This window comes from Daphnia magna, linkage group LG1, assembly GCF_020631705.1.
Source record: "Daphnia magna isolate NIES linkage group LG1, ASM2063170v1.1, whole genome shotgun sequence".
In the NCBI taxonomy this organism is placed as follows: Eukaryota; Metazoa; Arthropoda; class Branchiopoda; order Diplostraca; family Daphniidae; genus Daphnia; species Daphnia magna.
The window spans coordinates 11,595,086-11,620,295 of NC_059182.1; the positions used below are offsets into that span (position 1 = coordinate 11,595,086).

The window sequence follows — 25,210 nt, forward strand, 5'->3', positions numbered from 1 at the left end:
GGTATAAAACCCAAAACACGATTCCTTTTCGCGAGTCTGCTCCTAGCTAGTGTGTGTGTTGGTTCTCTTGTAGCTGTGTGACCAACGTGTTAGTGTCGAGACGGTATTAGTTCTCTTGTATCTGTGTAACCGACTTGTGAGTGTTGGAGACGAATTGAATAAACGGTTTACACCCTACCAACGCACGTCCTTTTCTTCATCCCGCGTTACCAGACCCTCTGTGAAGCCGCCTTCAACCCGAATCATCTGGCAGCGGAATGGAGTCGATCCAAACGTAAGTACCACTCCAACGTACCCTTCATTTCTTTCCTACAATCTGTTCATTTCATATCCGTGCAGCCGACGTGACCGGCTGACGGATCATAACCCCATAACATTGTTTACCACCCAAGACAGACTGCCAGAATACTTTTCCTTAATTGCATTAACCATAACTGTGTGTGTCTGTATTTCATTGTGTGCAAGTTAAATCAGTCACGTCAGACGTGACTGACGAAATATTGCATTATAACGAAGGGCACAGTTTTTCGATAACAACGGCTTCCTTAATTATAATGGGCAATCTATTTCACATTTAACTAGTTTTTCTACATACTGTCATTTGTCTTTTTCATCAAGTCCCTGTGCATAGTCACTTAATTCACAGATTGTTATTATGGGCTCCCTTATCAACCCGCCAGTTTCCTCTACAACATCCATTTGTCTGCTACAGAAAGTAAACACGTCTACACAAAAATTAATAATAAATAAAGTACAGTCTATATCGAGGTCAAATAAAAATTACAAGAGTACCTGATAACGAAGGAATTTTGTAATCCAATTATGAATGAACGGAAGATAATTTCAATGGAAAAAATTAAAACTAAAACTACAACGGGCGAAACTCCGTAAGCCGCCATGCAAGAACTGTTACTAGTTCGTGTCCAATTTTTTTTCACAATTTCATCGAACTGGCAACTTCGGACGTTAGCCAACTCTATAGAGTGGGGAAAGGGAGAGAGCCAATCAGAGGGCCAGAATAGTCCCTTTGGGATGTAGCGGTGACGGTCTCGACCCTTCTCGCGGAGACCAAGTTGGGCTAAGACGGTGCAATCGGTGCAGCACCTATTCTAACACCGACAAAAAAATCCCCGCTGCAAACTTCCCCGATAAATTTTTGACGGTGAACGTTAGCGGTGTACCCGATTAGAATGTGATCGGGGCCGAGCCCTTCTTTTATGACTTTTATTGAAATGAAAAATAAAGTCGTTGAGTTCTACTTTCGGCCGTAATAATTATTTAAATATTCAGTGGAGTTTTACTGTCGGGTGTTGGGGTTCTACTGTCGGGCATTAAATATCATATTTAAGGTATTGGAGTTCTATTGTCGGACAAAAAAATATATTTTTTTAATCATATTAGTTCTACTGTCGGGTGGTGGAGTTCTACTGTCGGGTGGCGGGGTACTACTGTCGGGTAAATAATGCAATATTTAAATGATTGGAGTTCTATATTCCGGAAAAAATTTTTTTTACCATATAGAGTTCTAACGTCGGTTGCTAGAGTTCTACTGTCGGGCATTTGATATTGTATAAAAATCGTTGGAGTTCTGTTGTCGGGCATTGGAGTGCTATTATCGGACAGAAGAGTTCTATTGTCTCATGCTAGTTGTTATTTTAAATTTTTTTTTTGTGTTGTTCTAATGTCTTTGGAGTTCTACTGTACATGGAGTTCTACTGTCGGATTTACCAACAATTTTTTAAAATATTTTTTAAAGTGGGGTTCTAATGTCTTGGAGTTCTACTGTTTTTGGAGTTCTACTGTCTTGGAGTTCTACTGTCGCCATACCGTTCTATAGTCGGGTTGTGAGGTTCTACTGTCGGATAATGGGGTTCTACTGTCGGGTGGCGGGGTACTACTGTCGGGTAAATAATGCAATATTTAAATGATTGGAGTTCTATCGTCGGGAAAAAAAAATTTTTACCATAAAGAGTTCTAATGTCGGTTGTTAGAGTTCTACTGTCGGGCATTTGATATTTTATAACAATCGCTGGAGTTCTGTTGTCGGGCATTGGAGTGCTATTGTCGGACAGAAGAGTTCTATAGAGCAAGTGACTGACGCGTACCCCCTACTGTTTTACGAACGCACCTTACTATTTTGAGAGAGAAATTGCGACTGGCGGTCATGTTTATCTCGAAACAAACATGGCTTCTAGCCGCAAAAGCTAATCTTAAAACACCAAGGTGCGCTCGTAAAACAATGGGGGTACGCGTCAGTCACTTGCTCTATTGTCTCATGCTATTTGTTATTTTTAATTTTTTTTGTGGGGTTCTAATATCTTTGGAGTTCTATCGTACATGGAGTTCTACTGTCGGATTTATCAAAAATTTTTAAATATTTTTTAAAAAGTGGGGATCTAACGTCTTTGGAGTTCTATTGTACATCGAGTTCTACTGTGGGATCTACCAACAATTTTTTTTAATATTTTTAAAAGTGGGGTTCTAATGTCTTGGAGTTCTAATGTTTTTGGAGTTCTACTGTCTTGGAGTTCTACTATCAGCAGAGCCGAAACGTCTCTGAGACAACAAGGTCTCTGAGACGGCGTCTTAACGTGCAGACGATAAATACGCCAATGCTAAAGGATAGGCCATCCAAAGAATCGATTCTTTTCCGGTCTTTTAACGATCCAATACATCACCATCTAGCCAACCATATTTAACATTTAATCCGTAAACAGTTTACGTGTTACTATGTATTATTACTATAAAATATATAATACGTATTATTCCTATATATTACGTTCTATATATTATATATCTCCCTATATATTTACATCCTATATATCCTATATACTACGTATAATATGTATTAATAACTTAACGTTATCCGAAGAAATATAAATATGGAATAGACAAATTTTACAGAAATGGATAGCCCTCATCAAGACGTATCCATTTCTGTTAAATTATCGCTTTAAAAGGATCTACTTGAGTAGTAAACCGATTGGCTTTTTTTGTGGAGGTCAACGAAAAAATTTCCGTTTTTTCGCTGTAACGCATAACTCGGTCTAGCCGATAAAACGGAAATTTTTTCATCATGATAGGATTTCTTTCCATATTAATATTTTATTTTCTTTTTACGGAAATCGAAAGCTCTTGGTGAGAGCTATCGATTGCCATAAAATTCATAATGATGACACCTTTCGTTTGGATACAAAAACGCCACTGGGTGTCGGCCTTCGAGATTTATGTGGGGCTGCGTTGGCCAAACCATTGGTGTGTTGCCAAGTTGAGGCAACCAGCGAAAGGAAGTCCATGATAGAGTTTTACCTAGGAAAATAAAATCATAGTGAAATTAGTAGAAAAGTTTATCCGAAATCCAAAAGTCACATTTCTCTGCATGACAGCATCCAGAACAAATGACAAACGACAGCCGCCTACGATATTTGTAAACAAACAGTCAAACACAAAATAAAAGTTATAAAATGAACACAAACACCAACAGATTTGAAATTTTGCTCAGACACGTAGTTTAATACGGCGAATCGAATAAGAAATAAATGAAAACGAAAAGTTCCCCAGTTTACACGCGATAATTCCCCCCAATTTTGCAGCCAATCACAAACCGGCGGGAACCACAAAAATTTGAATTTCGACCGAAAAATAAATATATAAAATAAAGAAAAACACCAACAGACTTGAAAATTTGCCAAGACACGTAGTTTAATACGGCGAATCGAATAAAAAATAAATAAAAACGAAAAGTTCCCCAGTTTACACGCGATAATTCCCCCCAATTGACAACCAATCAAAACCCGGCTGGAACCCCTGGGGAAACAATAAACATTTTGGGGCCCATAACCACGGGATAGCCTTCAATCTTTCCCAAGGAAATCTCTCAGGGAAAATTATTCAATTTTGCCAACTTTGGGGGAGGAGGGGGGATGACGTAGATACACACCAACTTTTCGTACACTGTTCGGATAATTTGCTTCGTTTAAACTAATAAACAGTATACTTTTCGTGATCCTCTTATCACGAGGAACACGATTTTACTTATAAAAACGTCATTAAACATAGTTTTAGATTAGGAATCAGCAAATATGGATGAACCAATCGTGAAAGAGCACGACGGCGGCCATCGTGTTTTGGCGCCAGTTCAAATTTCGTCTTTTTCCATTGAAAAATAAACGTAAAACACTTAACTATTATTGATTATTAATAATTTATAATTCAATGTTAAATAAATAACACTAAATGGTAGTATTTCAGTAATTATCACATCAGTCATTCAGTTCTTCAAATTTCTTGTTGCTAATCATGCAAAACTGAAATATTAATTAATACACGTGAAACTGTTGTACTGCAAATCTGTTTTATTGCCTTAAGCTCTTCCGATAAAGGCATTTTAATCCAAAAGAAAACCAACTGTTGGAGAAAACAACAATTCAATGAATATTAATTAAGTGATTTTAAGTGGTCAATGAAAATTAAGAATTATGCACGTGTATAAATAAGGTAAACAATCCGTAAACGGAAACCAATCCTGTAAACATTGTAATACTTGTAATACAAATTTTACACTGAAAATTGAAATACAATCCGTGAACGGAAATTCAACATTCATACTCTGAAAAAAGGAAACATGACTTTATACTTCCGCGAATGGATTCAAATCTGAGCGCCTTCGCACTATTATACTCACATGTACGGAGGAAAGGTGGCGCGATTACTTGTCCATCAGTGAAGGGAAACGGATCCGTTGACCGTTGGTCACCACTCGCGGCATCCGTTTTCATGGAATAACATACTTGGATATGAATCCGTTCATGGGTTAAGACTGTGTTGCGTCGCGATGATCGATATCTAGTTGTCGATAGTTGCAAATGTTTCCCACGATTCCCTACCAGCAGACGAAAAAGGAAGACAAACGGTTAAATTGTGTATTGTTGGGTACAACAGTCTCCTTCTGTGTACTTCGCTATATCTGTTTACGGGAAGGTCAAAACGGATCGTCCGTGTGCTGAAAAACCAATTCGTTTCATTTCATCTACGCATGTTAAAACGTAAATCGACGAACATAGAATAGCAGAATCGAATAGCTCGTGAAATACGGGGATCGCTGTGTATAAATACTATAATAAGTGCGTTGTTTGTATAAACCTCTCACTCACATTTAGGTAGATCTATTCTAGTCGATTTTTTACTGATATGGAAACGTGGATAGTGGTAAGTATGTATGCGATTTTAGTAATACTGTGTATTGTTGAGAATCTATAATCCAGTAATTTTTTTAATTGATTATGATGATCCTGATCAAGCATAGGCAGTTTAAAGCAATTTAAGAAGTTTGTGCCAGTCTAGCATTGGATTTCTGTGAAATACAGAAAAGAGAAATGTATGATATTGTGGATCGTAAGTTGCTGAGAGTTGGTCATGTAGCTCTGGAAGTTCAAGGGTACAATGGGCAAGTGTTACTTGTATGGGGTGGTTACACGGTGAGTAATTTAACTCATTTGTAGTGTACCATAAATCATGGCTGTTTTCCTTTTTACAGCAAAATCCTAACCAAGAAACCTTAGATCAGGAATATCATGACCCCAGTGAAATCTTGTTGTATGACCCTATGGTAGCAAGATGGTGATCATAATGTTTTTTTATTACAAATTATTCTCCTTATTCATTGAAGAAATTTAGGACAATAAAGACAACAAAGGGGCACATACCACCTGCTAATTCTGGTGCTTGTGGTGTTGTAGTTGGGGACCTTTTGTATATTTATGGAGGTGAGAGAATTTCATTTCAACATTTTTGGTAATATTTTAATTTAGGCATTTTAAAGGATATTTTGGAGACCCTGATCTTGAAGGAAATAGTAATAACATTTATCAGCTCAATCTGTTCACATGGATATGGACAAGGTTAGAACCTGATGCAACAAGATGCAAACCTTTACATCGTGATAAACTGTTTGGATGGGCTTACAACAACAAGTAAATTGAAATTTTGTATTGACTATATTTTGCTACTGATACCAAACTTGTGTTTTAGAGTTTTCTTTTTTGGTGGCTTTGGTACACCTGCTGACGACGATCGCAATGCTGATCAGTATGATTATATTCCTGATAGAAGTCATCAATGGTATATGGGAAGAGGATGGAATAATCAGTTGGTTGCATACAACATTAATAGCAACAGATGGGAATGGCCAGAAACTAGTGGGCTACCTCCAAGTCCACGTGCAGCTCTTGCTGGATTTCGATGCCAATCCCGTGTGTATATCTTCGGTGGTAGACTTCAGGGAACACGATTGAATGATCTTTACGTTCTTGACTTGAAGTCCATGTCGTGGAGCGAAAAGTAAATAGTACTATTTTGCTTCTTGGTGATCGAATCTGCCTAATAGCTGCCTTTTAGTTTAAATCCAGGCAAGCTCTTCCCTTGTGGTCGATCGTGGCATTCTTTCACTTATGTAGGGTCATCTAAAGCTATTTTATACGGTGGTCTTTCAGCAGAAGGAGAAGTATTGGGTATAGTTATACTTCATATCTTTCTATTACTAGATTGTCTTATACATATAACTCTTTTTTGTTTTTTTGTTTTTTTCGTCCTCGTTCTTAATCTGTCCAAAAATGTTGCGCTGTATGTGGTCCTGTGGCGTTCATTTTTTTACCAGGGGCTGTCAACTAATCTTATCTTCTTAGAAATTACGTAAAAGAAAGTTAGGGATAGGAATACTTAAAACAAAACAATGTAACCCCGTTTCTTCCATCAGAAGAATAGAAATCGTTTAGCTGGCAACCCGGCAGTACGACGATTTGCCGGAGCGAAACATTGTTTGGCCAAAATCGTAGAAAACTGTTCAGATAAGGACCACAAGCATTGCGAATTTTCAGCTGAAACTGTATTTTAAAAATAGGTTTAATTATAGCCACTATGCTTTACAATAACCTATGTAATTGAGTGTATTTTCATAGGAGATTGTTGGATGTACGATATAGACCGAAATAACTGGACCGAAATACCATTAAAGGTGTCCGATAAACGATTATGGCATCAAAGTGTTAAGGTCGACAGCGATTGGATCGTGATAGGTGGAGTTCGAAGTAATATTCACAGCTACCAGCCAGATGGCACGGTATTATAGGATAAAACTATTTTCTCCTTTCACTTATTACCTAATCACGGCCCTTGTTTACAGGTTTATGCTGAAAACATGTTGTCGATGTCTGTCACTCCTAAAACTCTTCTCAGGTTAGTAAATATATGGAAAATGGGTAGAAATAGCATAATGGAAAACTTTGTAAAGGTGCTGCGTGGAATCTATTGCTAAATACGTCGGTCATGGCGACCCATTTATCTCCCTGTTACCAAAACATTTACAGGAGGTGGTCAAAGCTCGAACACGACATACTTCTAGAGATATCTTGGAGAAGTCTAGCTAAAATTTGTTTCAAAATTTCGTAAATAAATGTTTTGTGCCGTTTACTTCACCGTTACATCTTTATCGTTTAGACTGTTGAAAAGGTATCAACATTTAGGTTTATAGTGCACTCTAGTGTTCTCCGAAACCATGGACACCAACGCTGGACAGATAATAAGATCAGCATAAGCCACGTCCTCATCAAAGTCGCTGGGGGATTTATTAAATTGGGTCGTTAACTTACCTTTGTGCAAAAATTTAGAATCTTCGTCATCGCACATTTCTAAGAGCATTGGCAACGAAAGTAAATTTTTTAAAATATCTGCTGTAAGGATGACGTCGGCAACCTGATGTAATATTTAAAATAAAATAACGTATTTCCCTGTCAGGTATACGTCATGCTGTATGCCAGGAGTGGCGTCTTAATAAATATTTTGACATTCTGGAAAGCTTGAACGAACAGAAAGCTTTAGTCTTCGACATCTTGTCTTCACTACACAGGGATTTTTAGAACGGTAACAAAGTACTTTTTCGCCCGACTAAATTCGCCATCCAACACGAAAGCCACTAAACGAATGGTACATGGTGGCAAGCCACAGAGAAATCAAAAGCAGGTGTTTCTCTGCTGGCATTCTAAGTCATTCAGGAATTTTCCTACTGGCTGTCAAGTGTGCATACGTCAATTATGATGCGTACTGTTTTTGTTCTAATAACGGCGAACGATCATCGAATGCAGAATAACATGGTGAAATGGAGTACCGCACTTGCGGATATTAGATGACTGAACCCAAATCGGATGGATACTTGGTATGGAAGGATGGGAAGGATTCTCCCCATCTCCTCATCTTTTGAGTTTTTTAAATGGCGGGCACATTTTTCAAGTGACAAAAGGAATGGATATTCACCTTACTTGTTACTGTAAATAGTTCGGAATCTTCTAGAGCTATTTCTCCTTGAAATGAAAAAGCAAAAAAGCGCAAAAATGTTTCATGGTTGGTTGTGAATATATAGATTCTTACGATTTCCGCTGATAGTTTCGATCGACTTTGTGAGTGCAGCTGCTGATAGGTAAGTAATATACTGTACCTTCGAATCATCCAGTGAATGTTGTTAGTTAAAATAATCTATGCAATTTGAGGAAAATGTTGCAAATAGGAAATTTGAGAACTTCAGAAATAAATAAGGAGTTCTCTCACCGTAAGTCCGTAAGTACCGTACCTAACTAACCAAATTTCTTTATACAGAAAAATACGCAATTCTCAAACCAACCGATTTGAATTAGGTATTAATTCAACACATCACTGGAAAAAAAATCTACTTAAATGCTTTGTCATTTTTTGAACATTTTCGGGAGAGGCGTCCAGTTTCGAGTAGTGACATAAGAAATCAACGAAGGGGTGTAAAACTCGCAAGAAGCTCGTACACTTGTCAAAGATTTTTTTATTTTCAGAAAGAATCAGAAAATCACAGTTTTCAGTAAGAATTACGTGGTTTTGGCAAAAGAAAATCATGATTATTTAGTCCAAAAATCACAAAAGAATCAATTTTTGATTCGAGAATCAGTCATAATTCTAGAATCTCGTACAACTTGCCAAAAAGTTTTACACTCCCGAATCAACGCCAATTCAAACTATTCTACGTTGTAAGTAAAAAAAAACTAATACTTGAAAAAAAACTCCTCCGTTTTTCACATTTCATAGGCACTTGTTTATACTATAATACACGTCTACACCCAGTACACGGCCCACACGGTTCCGGTTGTTTCAAGGAGATAAATTCCAGGAGCAATATGCCCCTATGTGAATGCACTCTGTGTCGGGCGACGGGGCGAGCGACTACCAAGAAGCGCTTCGCTTCCTATCTTTCTGCTGTTATTGTTAACCGCCAAGAGCAACATGGGGCGCTGTATACTCAATCGATAGTTCCCTCACTCCTATGCTTATCCTCCTTGGAGCTTCATTATTACGTCTGCTTGGGCGGTGACGTACTGGTCGGTCGTAGCCACTTCTAAAGTATCCATCGTATTTAGTTGTGTGAAAACGAAAACACCGAAAACCTTCGTCTTAGATTTCATTCAAAATTCAGGTAAGTTTTGCTTTTTTACGCGGTTAGCATTCATCTGTTTTTGTGCAGGGAAACGTTTTGTAGTCATAGTAACAACAACTGCCTGCATTGTCTTGTTTAGGTAAAGCAAAACTTTAATACTGTTAAGCATCAGAAGTTCTGATTTACCAGCTCTCTCTGACTCTAGTTTTATCAAACCAAGATGCACTCTTACTAGACAACTGGCATAGGTTGTCATTTCCAAAGTTAGACCCTACCCAGATTGCAGTAACCTATCAGCGAGAGCAGCAGTAGGGATGAGGGTTCATAACAGTTCTCTGTCAAAAATTTTTTAGCTGTTTGGTATCTCTTTTTCTAATTGACTTTTGACTTACACTAATATACTGTTGATGGTTCTGTTTCATGCAGGAACATTTAAACAAGAGAGTTATCCTGCCTTATCTTGTATTTAGTTTTAAATAACTTACAGTTCTTAATTAGATTTGTTTCATTCTGAAGCTACGGAAACAAACATTTCTTAAAAACTAGAAAAATGACTTGAGTTGTAAATACTGTAGACCATCTTTGGGTTTTTATGGCAAACTTTCAGGTTTTTTTATTTACTTGTTAATCAATATGGCCAGTTGATGGGATCGTGGAACAGTAAATCTAGTTGGTGCCTTGTTCTGTTGTTTCATAATTGTAGGTGTACACATTGATTGCCATTGATGGAATACTTTTTACATGAATCATGGACCAGAATATTTTATATCGTGGTTCTTCATGTCATTTGTTCAAAGTTAGCTCTATTTCCTTTCCGAAGAATTTTGGCATCCGTTAAGTCACGTTTTCTTTCAAATTGCTGTTTCATTTATGAATGTAGAAGAATGAAACGATAAGCAATTCGAATCGAAAAACAAATTTTTCAACTAGCGTTCATTATTCTCCATGTTACTCCATTTCAGCATCGAACTATAACGGATGGAATAAACGAGCTTGGGCAAAGGGAACGTGACAGTAGAAATGGGTTCGGATGATTACGTGTGAGAGGGATCACATCGTGACGCAGAGAAGTGGGCAATGAGTATCGAAGATACACTTTTTCTGCGCAGTTCTTTTTCCATCATCAAATGTGTAGCCTTTTTCGCCTCCCATAGGCTTTCACATCCTTCTTTAAAAATTTCTTCTTCAAAAATTTGTTCTGGCTGCTACCCAGGAGTTGAAATATTATATCTGATATTGTGGCGATGCAAAAAAATTTTGCAGACAGTGGTATTACGATTGTATGCGAGGCTTACCAACGGGTAAACTGGTAGGTTCGCAGTAGCAATCAGTCGCACCGGAGGCCGTATTTTTATTTTACTTTTTTATGTAGACGACGATACTTTTTCCCATTATGCACGGATTACTTGGCGTTTTTGTCAGTACAGCTCTAACGAAAAAGACATATTTCCCGGCTGGTATTTGGGAAGTTTAGCATAAAAACAGTCTGTCCTCAGTTGACCGCATCTCAACTGTGTGAGGTAAGATTGACCAAACTATATTGTCAATCGCACCTTATTCGCTTGCCGAAAGTGTTTGGAAAAGATAAATGACGCCAACGGAGGGACATCACTAAATTTAAATCATATATGCTATAGATCGATATAGACCAGTGATTATTGACGACCGTACGGATTTTTCGTTTCTACTCCAAATATTTTCCCTGTCTCAAGAGATTGGGCAGGGCGAATTTCTCCCTCTCATTGTCTGGCGGACAACTTGTGTAAATTTTATGGGCTTACTGGCAATATCAGTATTTATTCAAAATTGAATCGGTTGATTAAGTTTTAGTTGATGTCCTGTCACCTATTTGTCCCATCGAAAATATAATACTCCATAAAATTGACGTTGTCCCCAGCAACACGAACGCCAGTCCACCAGGCCTACGTTTACTAATACTAATCATTCAAGTACCCCTGTAATACTCCTAGGATGGACAAAATTTTTCCATCTTCAGCAACACAACACATAATTGTCATTCTTAAACTTGATATCTGGTCGCCCAGACTCGTCTCTTGGTATAGCTTGGTCGTAGTGTTTTCCGTTTTTTCGTTAACGCGATGGTCTATTGATAAAAATCTGTAGTTAGGTAACACACTGTTGATTAGCGAAAAGATTGCACACAATTTGAAACGTCATGATTTCCTTATCTCTTTACCTTGTTAATTCATCTTGTTGTCCAGAAAAACAATTTACTGCCCTTTGTTTATGTTGACTAACAAGAAGTGAGCAGATCTTACGGTGGGTTTAGTACACACATTCAACACGAAGCACTAATACGAGAGCTTGCCCACTCCCCCAGCTATTGATCCGCATGGTACTAAGGAGTTCTTACGCTACCCCCCTCCCCCCTTCCATCTAGAGCGGTTCTTCTTGCCTTTGCAATCTCTTTGTTAAGTCCATGCATAGCTCTGTTTCGCTGCTTCATCGTAGGTTCCAGTGCTTGCCTTTCGCCGCCCACCCATCTGCGTGATAAGACCACGCTTGTATTACCATAGTTTGCATTTGGATTGCAGTCAAACAAAGGACGAATAGAAACCCAATGGGATGCCAAATAGGCCAAGATGTGAAGTTTTTCTTGTTATGTGAAACAGAATCCCGAAATGAACGGGGATTTGATCTCCTGGAAAACCTTCGAGTGAGTTGAGTTGGGTTTCCCTAGTCAAAACAGGCAAAATGGCTTCTACCACGTCATTCAGCAATTGTAAGAGGGGGGGGGGACAATATACAAAAGATGGTGGCGTGATTTTCGTTCAGTTCGCACCGTCTTCTCTCCTTGCTCAAATCTGAAATCGACCATTGTCTCGAATAAAAAAGAAAAAAAGGCAGTGTCAGGAATGTTAGTTTTTAACGGGGTTGTTAACCGCACCGACCGATGACACAATGCTGGCTGGTGACAGCCATTATTTAGTGGTCCTTGAAATGCGCTTAAGCATTGATGTTTCCGGAGAACAATAACGAAAATTCCGCCCGTACATTTATTTAGTTCGCAATCAGAAGTGCATTAAGTAGCAGGTTAGCTAAGTTACAAGATAAACTCAAACCTGTCACGATTTAAAATGCTAAATAGGTGCAATGTCATGCTTCTACTGATGTCACTGACCATTTCAATTCTTTTTTTGTAGCGACCCATTTCCCTTTCGGCAGGATATGCTCGTTTTATACGTATACTGTATATGTATATATTTTCCATACACTGTAATTTGACACTTTTGTTCTTTTCCCTTGATTTCTGATTCTTTAATCGGAATTGGGTGGATGGACTGGCCAAGTTTGTACACGTGTCAGTGTACCGCAATCGGGGCAATCCATCGACTTGGCATCGTCATCTTCACAACCCTATTTGGCAAGCTAGCCGCCAGTTTGCGTTGTTGTAAGGGTGCTGGATGGGAAGCCGGTACTGTCGATGTACGCACTGGATCTAATGTTGTTCGGCGTTGCGCCTGTGTATTTGTCGGCCAGATAAAAGGCGTGGAAAGACCACCATGGGGGAGAATGCGACTTGGGATGGATGCGGGACGACCTTCGCTTAGACGCCTCACAATGATGCCAAAGAACGATCAACTGGAGGGGGGATCAATGAAAATCAATATAGTCTACATTGCACGCTTCTGCATAGCACCCCCAATGTTCCCGCGTGAATTTTCCGTCATCTTTCCCATTCGGGAATCATCCATTAATAAAAGATAGGATTAACCTGAGGTCTAAAAATAACTAAGGTGTTGACTGAACCGTACAATTCGACTGCGAAGACAAGTCCTGTTACTACATGTTTTCAGACATCGAAGCTCTTGAAGGTAAAAAAGAAAACTGCTGATTAAGGAAGATTCTGCTGTTCAGAGTGTCCTGTACCCCTGTAGATCGATAACGGCGCCATTACACAGCGTAACATGTGATTTTTCAAGTAAACGCCAGTTGCTATCGCTAGGTGGCCTTTGACTGACATCGGAGCGTCCGTAACTTGGGATGGTAGAAAAATCGTTATATAGTCACTTAACACAATATCGTATTTCTCACTAAATTGCCTTTCTTGCCGACGTTTTTGTTTCTTTGCCTGTGAGCTAGCTCACGAGGACTAGCTGGCGTCAACACCAGGGTATTGTCGATGTTTTGCATTTTACGTATCCAGAAAAGAAAAAGGAAAAAGAACTTATGCTTGGCTACTTGGAAGATCTTTTCAGTACGTTAAAATGAAGCATTGTTGCAACTCACATTGATTCAAAGTGCAGTTAATTAATTTTTGCGTAAAGACGAAAAGAAAAAAGATAGATGAAAGAGATCGTTTTCGTGTCATTGTCTGCTGTATGCTCTCCATAGAGCATCTGCTAAACCGCAACCATCCTTGCGTGCAGCTTTCGCGGTTCGCGTGGTCCCATGCGCATCACCGATCATTCCGACCGGTGGATTGAAACGCTCCGACTCAGACCGCTTTGATGAATTTACGATATCATTTGCGACCTCCGTCAACCAGAGACAGAGGAAGAGGAGAGGTTGGGGCTGTAGTATAGACGGCTTGCTTGGCTACCGTGGGGAAGGTGTTGGAAGGAGGAACTAAATGTAAAGAGACGTTCGAGCATAATTTTTTTTTTTTTTTTTCATCCAGTAACGAGACTCTAAGTACAGAATATGGTTGTCGTCGTGGTACTGACCGACTCGAGTGTATTTTCAATTTCGCATCAAATAAATACCAGGATGGCAGCCATGTTCGGTACTTACAAACGCGTTGCCGGATGAGAAAAATTCGAGTCGGACACCTCTATAGCCTCAATGCCTTAAAGCGCACAGCGTCGGGAATAAGAATAAATCTAGTTTACCTTTTTTGTTGTTGTTGTCGGCTTCTTTTAAATTCTAATCTCTTCACAATTTTGTGTTTCGTTACAGGTGACTAACCGTAAAAGGTGTTAAAAAAATGGCAACTGCAGCGGAAAATGGTGCTCCCAAAACGGAACTGCAGGAGTTGCAGATGAAATCCAACCAAGTCACCGATGAGGTAAAGTGTCAGTTGGTTTTTCCTTGGTTAGACGACGGTGGTTTCACTTTAGCCGATGCCCCCTATCCAATTGCACCATAATGTGTAAGAAGAAACAAGTCACTGAATCGCCGGCAACTAAAAGAAGGGGCAATGATTCCACTCGGACATTGAATGTCACCAACATTCAAGAGGCAAGCGCGCGTCCAATTTCGCTACCGATATTGAAAGTCACAACCATACGTCAGAATGCGCGTAGGAGTCGATACCGCCTGCCATATCCAGTATATAAATTGATCGCTTATACTTAAGTGAATGTGCGCTGACATTCTATTCCATACGTTAGCCAAGCTTGTAGACAAGCGTGGGTTATATTTAACCGTGTAGGAGTACGGCTGTTGCGGAAAAGTCAGTTTTCGCCATACCTGGTAAAAGTTTGCCAGCGTCTAGAGTGGCAAGATTGATGCCAAGAGCCCATTGCAAAGCAACGATATTGCCTAAGTGAAATGTTGAAATGTGGCTGCAAGGAAAGGCCGGCCTAGTCCGTTCGGCGTAGTTCGCGTTGAATTGTAGGAGAAAATAAAGCGCGTAAGTGCGCCAGACTATAGTTCGAAATTCGATAACTGCGTGAGACAGGATGCGCGCGGGCGCGTTGTGTGTCGCTTTTGCCTGCGTTTTCATCAAAGGCTCGTGCCTGGACGACTGAATTGTTTCTGCCAGTCCTTTAACGCCTTTACGTCGTCCTAACGTTTGTGGATTAGGTGTGCGCGTGAACCGGGCCCAACTCGATGCAAACGCGCTGCATCAGTTGACGATTACACCTTGCGCCTTCTACATTCCGTCATTCCGTCTCGGTAGATTGACTAACTCTGTAGCAATTCAACGAGCCTGTTGACAGTCGGACAAAACTGTCCAGGTTGGCCTCACTGATTGTCCTGGGCGCAGAAAATTACTTAAAAACAGTTTTTGGAAGTAGGATTTGATCGAGAAAAACGGGAAAAGGAAGGACCCGTGCCAACCAATTTACCTGCAAGGGCGACCGAAAGGGACTAGCGGTGTCATCGGACAGGTGCGCCGCTACGGAGCAGCCTGTTTCCGCCGTCCTGAATCGATCCGCTCATCCTTAGTCCCGGAGAAAAAGTACTAGCCGACTAAGTTCCAGAGAAGGCACAGTTTCGTTTCGGACGGGCTGCATCGTCTTGGTCTCTCCTTGGATTTGTCAAGAGAAACGAAACGAAAAGACAAGAAGACCAAAACGAAGCGAGGCGAAGATGCGCTGTTACGTTTCTTAAGCGCTTTCGCTTCTTACTCACCAACGTGATATTCTAATCGACCGTCGACGTCGTGACTTGACGTTGTTAAGTTGTCGGTTGTTTCACTGCTTGTTTGTTTTGAATACTGCCATTGTAGGCGTATCGATCGTCCAAAGGTAAAAGAGGAAGTGGGAGTTAGTAGAGAAAGTCTTCTTCTTCTTCTTCCTCATCCCTTCCTCATCCTCCTCCTCATCCTCCCTCCCTCATCCTCCTCATCATCCTCCTCATCCTCCTCATCCTCCTCATCCGCTTGTGACTCGCTCGTTGACGAGCTGTCCAAAGTGTCACGTAGTTCGACGACCGTGACATACGTGCTCAGTCACATTTTTGTGCACGGCCTTTGTTCCAAACACTTTCCCGGTGTCTTCTTCATTAGTCTATCCTCGGGTGCATCCTTGTCTTCGATCAGGTGGCATCATTCTCTTTGTCGATTGAAATTGTTGAGTGATAGCCTCAATCATCCCTCTTTCTTCTTTGGTGATTGCGCCTTCTTCATTTACCTTTCCCTATCCCAGTCACAAGCGCAGACATTTGGAACGACTGCAACGCAAGAAACCGGATGGATCAATCTTAGAAACTCGGCCGTTGCTGTTTGGTTCTAATCCTCGGGGCAGAAAAGAAAAAGAATCGAAAAAGAAAGAAAAAGAAGAGCCGGCAGACGACGATAATAGAAACATTCACCTGAAGAAACCATCGTTCGACCAATGGAAGACGGAAGTCTTGTCTTCTCTACTCTATTGACTGAAATCTCTCCGTCTGGTCATACTAGTTGAACTTTTAGCCGCGGGTCGCCTGTCGGACGGAGATAGAAGTCGCCAATTTGTCGTCTTTCTTTGTCGCTTTCTATTCGGATTGTTTCTCACCAGCACCGATATTGGCCAAAAAGCCTGTCTGCTGGCCGGAACCTCTAATAACTAGTTTATCGAACCTGCTTACCGAGCTTTGGCCTTTTGTTTGCATTACGTGCGACTCTCCGTTTTCCCCAACAATCGTATTGTTGATGCTATGAACCTTGCTCAAGTTGCCGTTCTGTATAGCCTTCCCTCTTCCCTACTTCTATTCTCGGCTATCGTGTGACGCGCTGATGTATTTCCCCGACCGTTGGCCAGTCTATTCAACTGTTATTCTCACAACTTTATCTTTGCGTGTGACGTTCGTCTTTCGATAGTTATTACCGCTATCCTTGGTCGAAGAGGCAACGCCGGGTCAAACCCCGACAGACTCTCAGCACGAACGGTTGGAACGTTTCGCCATTGGACTTTTGGCCAGCGGTTGATAGTTTGGTCGCGTGCTTTGCGTCACACGTTTCTCCACAACTGACGTTTTCATCGTATGCCATTGGCTTGTTTGGCTTTTCGGCTGCCTCTCTGTTGGCTCGACTATTTCTTCGTACGACAGAATAAAACAAGAAAATAAAAGAAAAGAAAAAAAAAGTCTACATCTAATAAAAAGGAAACAGATAAGCAAAAATAGTTTGACTTTCTCGAAATTGTGTAGAAAGAGGAGGTAGGGCGTCGGCAAATCAATTCTGGTTTGGGACGTTGGACTCTAACCAGCGACTAGGACGTCAAACTCAAGCCACAACAAAAGAGAAAAACTGCGGGTCGCTTACCCGACGGAATTGTCTAGACGACTGCAAGTATAGTCGTGTGGAAGTGCCTCTTTTCGTCACCACAGGTATGGATCGCGTAACCAAGGGAAACGATGACTCCAGTGACTTTACGTGTGTTCTAGCTTTCCGTCGCCGTTCACCATCATCATCGCTATTGCTGCACTGATACGCACGCCAACACCAACTGATACTTCACTGTGGATAAGGTTACCGTCGATTGATCATCCGATTCAAAGTGTCATTCAAGAACAAAGCGATTGTTAGCGCTGTGTTTTGTTTGAGCCGAGTCTACTGGAAATCGGGGACCGCCGGAATCTGACCGCCTGGCACTTAGAAAACCGAGAGCAGAAAACACGTGCATTTCACCAAGCCTTTGCGACCTGCAATACGACCATGGGAGTCGAAGCGGCACCAGGTAACAAGAGCAAAGGCTCTTCGATTGTCAAAGGATCCACCGATCCCAAGAACCCACCGACTAACCCACCCGTTCGCCAGTTTGCCAATCAGCTCCAGCAAGACATCGAGGATGTCACCGTCGAGGTGATTATGGTATACCCCTTTATCTCACACCTCGTTTCCGCGCACCCAATCCCCCTTGTATGTGACACAGCGTATGAGGTAGGCTTAGCAAGCCTCGTGCCTCATGACCAATGAAAATCGGGATGGGCTGTGGCTACTAATGGCATGCCAGCCTCGTGCCCCGGGGATTCTTTTGTTTTGCTTTTGGTTGATTGTAGTACGTTGATGGTGATGACCATCAGCCTCTTTGCACAACATGCAATCCCCAGTGATGCTCTCACCCATTTTCGACTGCGTACTTGAAGAGAAATGACAAATTGTTGACGAAGAAAAAGGCCATTCAATGATGTGAAGATGATTCGGAGGCTGAGTGGTGTTAACGATTAGGCATCAGGCACATATCTAGTCCCGTGCCAATCCGTAATTGGCTGTGTCCATTCGCTGTAGATAAAAGAACATATGGATTTAGATTTTTTTTTGTTTTGGTTTTTTGTGTTTTTAGCTTTTTTGGTTTTGTTTTGTTTTGGGGACTTTTTTTTGTGTGTGCCATGGTTGTCTCCCGTAGCCGCCTCCGCTTCCATTTTTAGAACACCTTTCTTCTTTCTGCCTTGTTCGCATGGTTGGAATAACCTTCAGCCTTATTTCAAAGGCGCCGATATAAGCAGCGATAACGGCGCGAGACAAAGATGCGCTTGGGCGAGAACGTCAGAATGTCGCCGAGCCTTGTTGGCCTGTCGGTCTGTTTCGTCATTGTCACTAGTCTTGTTCGGCTACCCATTTTCCTTCGATGAACCGGCGTTACCAATTTTTTTTTTTTTTTTTTTATTATTATTTTATTTAATAGTTGGCCTTTTCCCTTTCCCTTTCCCTAGCCATGTCATGTCTTATTGTCTGTACCTTGAACACGCAATGAGGTCGAATCCTTCCATGTACCTTCGTCATCGTGTTTTCCGTGCACGTAAGTGTCCCTAATGTGGCCTTATACTGTTGGCCAACTACCGAGGCCAACGCCCTTCTATTTTATTAATCTACGCTCATGAATTTATCATCATTCCTCAGTAGCGTACAGACGCCTACGCCTGCCTTTCGTCCTCGTTCTTTCACTGCTCAATGCATTTTCCCCGTCGTCTGAATAACATCGCGGCTTTTGTTCAGAGAGCCTACATAAAGCTAGGCTATATTTTTCAATTTCCCCAGAAGATCGGTCGTTTTTTTGTTTAGTGACTAATTCCGTCACTTGGAATTTCGTTTGCACTATATTAGAGTAGCTGCGTGTCTTCACCGACAAGGTTTACACCAGGTTGACCTATAGCAAGGTTATATCTAGAGGCTATCGTGTTTTATCTTCGTTGAACGTTTCACAGGAATCGAAATCGCACTTCTTTTCATCCATCCGGGCTGATCCTCATAGTATTTTCTGTAGCTCACAAGTGGTTTTCAACTCAAGAGTTGACTATGACGTATTTCGTAATAAGTTAAGTAAACTATCGTTGCCTTTAAATTTGCAAAAAAAGTGAACCCATCGTCTGTCAACCTGCTTTTGTTATGTAGATCAGCCTTGTTTATGCAATTTGCTAGCCTACAAAATCAATTAATCAATGAATGTTTTTGTTTATTTTTCAAGTCGTTGGAGAGCACTCGTCGGATGATGCTGTGTGCGAAGAGGTAAGTTGAGAAATTTAAGTTGGGGGGGTAGTTTTAATACCTGGTAGTGATGTTTCCCTGGTTTGTCGGATGTGTGGCACTCAATGAACGGAAGTCCTCGCGAGTGACTAGTGGGAGAAAACGTGTGTAGAATAGAGCCGTGTGACACCTGTGGTGTTATCCTCCCACGCATGGAAAGTACCAAGTTTGGAGCCACGGTGCATCGTTTTGCGCCATCCAAACTAAATTTTCGCTCGTGAAGAAGAGAAGGGCAAAGTGCAGACGTTCAAATCATACGGCCTAGTGCTCTCTATTGATTTTTGCATACTGGCGCAGGGTCTGCATTGTTCTGATTTGGTATTCGCACAGCGCGAACATCGTTAAAACTTGAACCAAACATTGAGCGTAGAGGTATTGCTGTTATCATTTCAGAAATACATAAATCTCTGCACTGCTTTGTGTCCCGTTAGCGCCCGAATCAATCATGCGAATTCTCAAGTAAACTGATAAAACTTAACAATGCAAAGAAAAGTTTGAGAGGAAGCAGCAAAACTTGCAACGCATTTAACTTTTCAATGGTACTAGCTAACACCGATGGCTTGACACTGTTTGTTTCATTTCTAATGTCGTTGTTTCGGTATGTCACGCCAACGAGTCGCCATTGATTCTTTGTATTTGTAGAGCAAAGAGGCCGGCATTCGGACACTTGTGGCGTTGGATGACCAAGGAGGTACATAGACATGTCTGCGCAATAATATTTCTGTTTTTTTTTTCTGCTAAAGTTTGGCGTCTTTATTGCAATGTCAATATCGAAAATCAGTTAGCCTCCGTTCAAAGAAAACCTTCAGTTTGATTCTTGTTATCTAGCTGTATCATTTCAGCTTGAATTAGCGTTGTCGTGCATGTTGTCGCATTTTTGCGAATTTCTGCTTCACTGGGCGCATTTAGTTTCATATGAATGCCGTCGACGGATTTATTGCTAGTAACTTCCTTTTGTTCCTTTACGGAACTATCACTCGTGGTTACGATGAATGCTCGTGGTTGTCTGTTGGGTTGGGATAAAAAAGGCATGGTCTCAAAGACGTTCAATACAATAATCACCAATAAATTGTTATCTTTAGCAGAGTCCATGAATGGGACGAAACGGTGATGCATTAGATCGCCATTGCTTGGTTCCGTTAGCCGTCAGAAAATGATTCGTTCTAGACCATTTTTTTTACTTTTGACTACATTTATTATTTTTTTGTTATATGAATTTTGGTCTTATTTATCGATCACGATAGTTCAACTTGATTTGGGTTTCTTTCCACCGACGGGGATGTACCGATTACTAGATGTAGTATTTTGCCGTATTGTCGATTTTTTTTTTTTTTTTATAGTTGTATCTTTTTTTTTTTTTTTATTTATCATTTGTTTCATATAATTTCATAATTTCAGTTCTGCTCGTAATTTTTGTTTTATTCTATAGCTTTTTGAGTTTTGTTTTGCCATTTTTTTTCCCCCCCGTAGAGCCAAGATGTTGGTGCCAAAACTCTTGAAAATTTGCACGGACAAGGCGGTAAGATTTTTGTTCATTCTCAGTTTGTCCTTTACTGTTTTCTAACAAAATTAAACAATTTGCCCTTGTTTTAATGCACAAATCCCACTGGGAAGGGCCAAATCTTGTTAGCAGGCCATTTCGTTTTCGATTGGTTTTTGCTTGTTATCGCTTGACACTGCTTGGTTAATCATCGCGCATGGGTTATCTCTCGTGCAGCCTTTTTAAAAAATTTATGTTAAGATACTTTAAGAGAGCTGTATGCGTTCATTTAACATTTGCATCCCTCATTTTAAATTGGAAATCACAAGCTTTCCTCAAGAATATTGAGACAATTTTAGCATGCTTACCATTTTAGTTCTTGCACTTGAACAATTTCGCTTTTTGTTGTGTGTTCATGGCTACATGTCTTCAGTCTTATCGGCTATAATATCATTACTGTGATGTTAATCCAAGCTTTATAATAAACACACAAATATAGAACAACTGGACCGCATTGAAGAGGGTATGGACCAAATTAATGCGGATATGAAAGAAGCCGAGAGTAATCTGGCAGGCATGGAGAAGTGCTGCGGGCTGTGCGTCCTTCCCTGCAACAAGTGAGAGCTTTAGCCAATACGTCTTTTTCCTTCCATTATTTCTCGTTTGTAGGCAGTAGGGTCGGGAGAGGGGGTTACTTAACAAGGATGTTTTTGAATTGGTGAATTCAAATGTGAACGGGTGTGAGCGTCATAATAATGATTGGCATTTTCTTTGCCTCGTTTCCAGATCGTCGCAATTCAAGGAAGATGAGGGAACGTGGAAAGGCAACGACGATGGTAAAATAGTCAACAATCAGCCAACTAGGGTCATGGATGACCGCAACGGAATTGGTCCAGCAGGCGGTTACATTGCCAAGTAAGGCGCAGACTTGCTGAAAGGACTTGCTTTAGCATACTTTTTGACAGTTGTTGCTAATTGAGTGTTTTTCCTTGATGCCCGTTCTGTCTGGTTGTGTTTATCTTTGAACAGGATCAGCAAAGACGCCCGAGAAGGTGAAATGGAAGAAAATATGACCCAAGTCAGCACCATGATTGGAAATTTGCGCAACATGGCCATCGATATGGGCTCCGAAATCGAAAACCAAAACAGACAATTGGATCGTATTAACGCCAAGGTAAAAATTAATTTCGCAAGAAAGGCGAAAAAAAAGTATGGTATAGCGCTAAATGTTTATCCCATACGGTTCTATATATATGTATATCTAAATATCCTATATACATATGATGGCAGATTTAAATTTGTGGTAAAATTGTATGGCGATAATCTTGTGCAGGGAACTTCGAACGTCGTTCGTGTCACGGAAGCGAGCCAGCATGCTGGCAAGGTTGCTGAAATAAGCTCCCGATTGACGAAACGAACATGTGCAGTACGGACGTTAAGACACATATATTAAATCCTTAGAAATGACCCGCGGTTCTTTCCTAGTTTTGACCGTTTTGTTTTGTTTTTGTTTTTTTTTGTTTTGTTTATTCAATTTGTTTGTTTTTTCTGCTTATTTTGCCGCTTTTGCAGACTTTGCAATCGGAACAGCTACGATTTAGAGATATTGTAGCCATTTACTGCGTAATATTCGAAAATGCAATCATTGAACTGCCATGCGATAACCTTAGATTTGCGGGTCGCGTTCCCCCCTTTTGGGAGAAAATTGCTGTTGTAGAACAGCGATGATAAATCTTGTAGGCTAGAGGCACTTCCCTAACACTTGGTTTAAAATTGATCCTACTAATTTCACTATCATTTTCAGGGCGAATCCAATGAGAACAGGATAGGTGTCGCCAATCAGCGTGCTGGACAATTACTCAAGAAGGCCTAAGGAAATTCATTAATGGACGGAAATTAACTCTACAAAAGGGAAGAAAAACAAACAGAAAGCTGTCTTTGTCTACCGGTGCGGAAAAAAAAGAAAAATAGGTGGATAAAAAAAGAAATAAAAGGATTCTGACTTTGTTTATGTTTCTGATATCACAGTATTTGTTTATTTGAACATGTCGCTTTCGGCGGCATCTTACGATAAGTGCTTGACAACTTCTTACTTACGACCGTATCTAGTTGTATTTCTCTCCTTGTATCGATTCCGTTTCCAAATTTGTGCAATAACGCTTCCGACCACGAATTTTCTGAAATCAAACATCACAATTAATTTTTTTCTTCTTTTTCTTTCCTTTTCTTTCCCTTCCCGATAGCACTCTTGGCTTGTGAACCCCTTCGTTGTTTGGTTTCATTTTTCAGTTTCTCCATGTGCTGTCTGCCGTTTAAGTTATCCCAATTTTTACATGTACAGTTCATGTTCCTGTGGCTTTGTATTTGCTCGTGGCTGGACAACAGATGCTTCGTTTTCTTTTTTCTTTCTTTTCAATGTTTTTCCCTCTTTTTTTTTTTTTTTTATTTTTTTTTTGGAACTGCAAGGCATGTTAGATTTCCCGTGACTCGATACCGTCTGAAGTCCCTTTGACCTGATACATTTTCGTTGGTTCCTTGTTCACAAGTTCGTCCATCTCCAAACTTTCGTTTTTGATTGATGAGCGCGCCAGTTAGATTTTTTTTCACCCCTTTTTTTTTTTTCTTTTGTTGATACCGAAACTGCATTTACTTTACGCTAGCCTTAGACCTCCTCTCCGGTTGTGGACGCACAATCCTGCTAATTAGGAAAAAAAAAAAAGAAAAGGAAAGAAAATGTTCCATAGCAATTGGAAACCTTCCTTGTCCATGATTGGCAGAAAGAGAAAAAGTCGGTTAGTCGGATACCTTTGCCAAAGAAAAGTCATTGCTAGGTTGGGAGGAGGAAAAAAATGGGTTTGCAAGAGGAGGGGAAGAAGCGGCACTTTGACAAGTTTCAGTTTTATCTCCTTTGTTTGTTGTGATAATCGAAAACAAAAATTCAGTAATAAGTTACGTGAAGGACTTTCTTTGGGTTCATCTGCATGACGTTCGTTACATCGAAATACGGAGAATCATTATGTGCTACGTGAACCGACTCAACTGAAGATGCAAAAGAAAAAGCGAAAAACAAAACAAACAAAAAAAACCAAACAATAACAGAACAAGAACGACTGGGACATTTTAGCTAGTTGGGCGTGGTTTTGCTATCGCTGAGAATTCTGGTCGGCTGTTTCATCTTTTTTCATAAGCATAGTTCTCTTTTTCTTATAGTCCATTTTTAAAACTATGTGTCTCTCATTAATCCGTTTACTTGTGTCTAGATGTTGATATTAGTTTATCTAGCTTTAGCCATTCCTGATACAACTCCATTATTAGTGCTCTCTATTCTTAACCTCCCTGGCCCAAACGCAACCAGCAACCGTTTATACACACTTCAATATCGTCTTGTTGGTTTTCTGTTTTCTTACGAAATATTACTCCAAGGTAAAAGTGGCGGTAGTGGTACTCCTCTCCACGCTGTTTGTACTTGCTGGTTATAATACTATAATACACATTTAGACCTTACAGGTCAGATTGTTCTTTTTATTCTGTGTTTTTTTTTTTTTTTTCTATTGGACCAGGAGTTAACAATCGTGAGCGTCTAGAACCAGTCGACGGTGAAGAAATACGACGAAGCCGGCCTTTTTATATTTCCATTAATGTGTCGTTTGCTATTGCGTCTGCCGTATCAATAACGAGCCAGCTGGCTTATTCTAGGCATTGACGTCTGCGTTTAAACCAGCGTCAGCTGCCGTTCAAGGTGTTCTGTAGAAAAGCATAGTCTTTGGCAAACGATTGTGCCAGCGTATTGCTTCGTCACTAAGAATTAACCAACATCACGTTCTTCTAGTCCTCGTAGAATAAGTGCCGGTGGGAAAAAAAGTTGGAAAAAAATGGTGTGGCCAACGGGGCGATAAAAATTGACATTGATAGTTAGTTGTTTCAGTCATCCTTGCAGCTTATTAGAGAGCTACATTACAGAACGATTGACTATTTTACTAGGCTTAATTATATATATTTTTTTTCATGTAAAACTCATTCATGTTAAAAAATGTTGAAACTCTTTACTTCAAAGTGGAAGTGGTATCCTATATGGGTTCCTGTTAGTTAAAAAAACAAAAAACAAAAAAACTGTAACCAGTTGGAGAAGAAGGAATGATTTTGTTTA

General features: G+C 40.3%; 2 protein-coding genes and 1 long non-coding RNA gene across 3 annotated transcripts; 2 read left to right on the plus strand and 1 right to left on the minus strand.

Annotated features, from left to right (window-relative positions):
- Positions 1-4,876: 4,876 nt before the first annotated feature.
- Positions 4,877-7,467, plus strand: LOC123469344 (kelch domain-containing protein 2-like). The gene is made up of 10 exons (XM_045168153.1): positions 4,877-5,208; positions 5,306-5,477; positions 5,537-5,619; positions 5,677-5,765; positions 5,822-5,972; positions 6,031-6,339; positions 6,397-6,509; positions 6,957-7,117; positions 7,181-7,233; positions 7,289-7,467. Exons 2-10 carry the CDS (start codon positions 5,376-5,378, stop codon positions 7,422-7,424), a joined length of 1,197 nt encoding a protein of 398 aa, XP_045024088.1. The 5' UTR covers positions 4,877-5,208; positions 5,306-5,375; the 3' UTR covers positions 7,425-7,467.
- LOC123469346 lies at positions 5,974-9,228 on the minus strand. Its single transcript, XR_006642569.1, has 2 exons — positions 8,599-9,228; positions 5,974-8,526 (listed from the first exon to the last, which is right to left on the minus strand). It is a non-coding gene; the product is annotated as an uncharacterized LOC123469346 (long non-coding RNA).
- Positions 9,229-9,335: 107 nt separating this feature from the next.
- On the plus strand, positions 9,336-24,567 carry LOC123469345 (synaptosomal-associated protein 25-like). The gene is made up of 8 exons (XM_045168156.1): positions 9,336-9,487; positions 14,369-14,477; positions 19,525-19,565; positions 21,056-21,102; positions 21,563-21,680; positions 21,850-21,978; positions 22,093-22,237; positions 22,868-24,567. Exons 2-8 carry the CDS (start codon positions 14,397-14,399, stop codon positions 22,934-22,936), a joined length of 630 nt encoding a protein of 209 aa, XP_045024091.1. The 5' UTR covers positions 9,336-9,487; positions 14,369-14,396; the 3' UTR covers positions 22,937-24,567.
- The last annotated feature ends 643 nt before the right edge of the window (positions 24,568-25,210 follow it).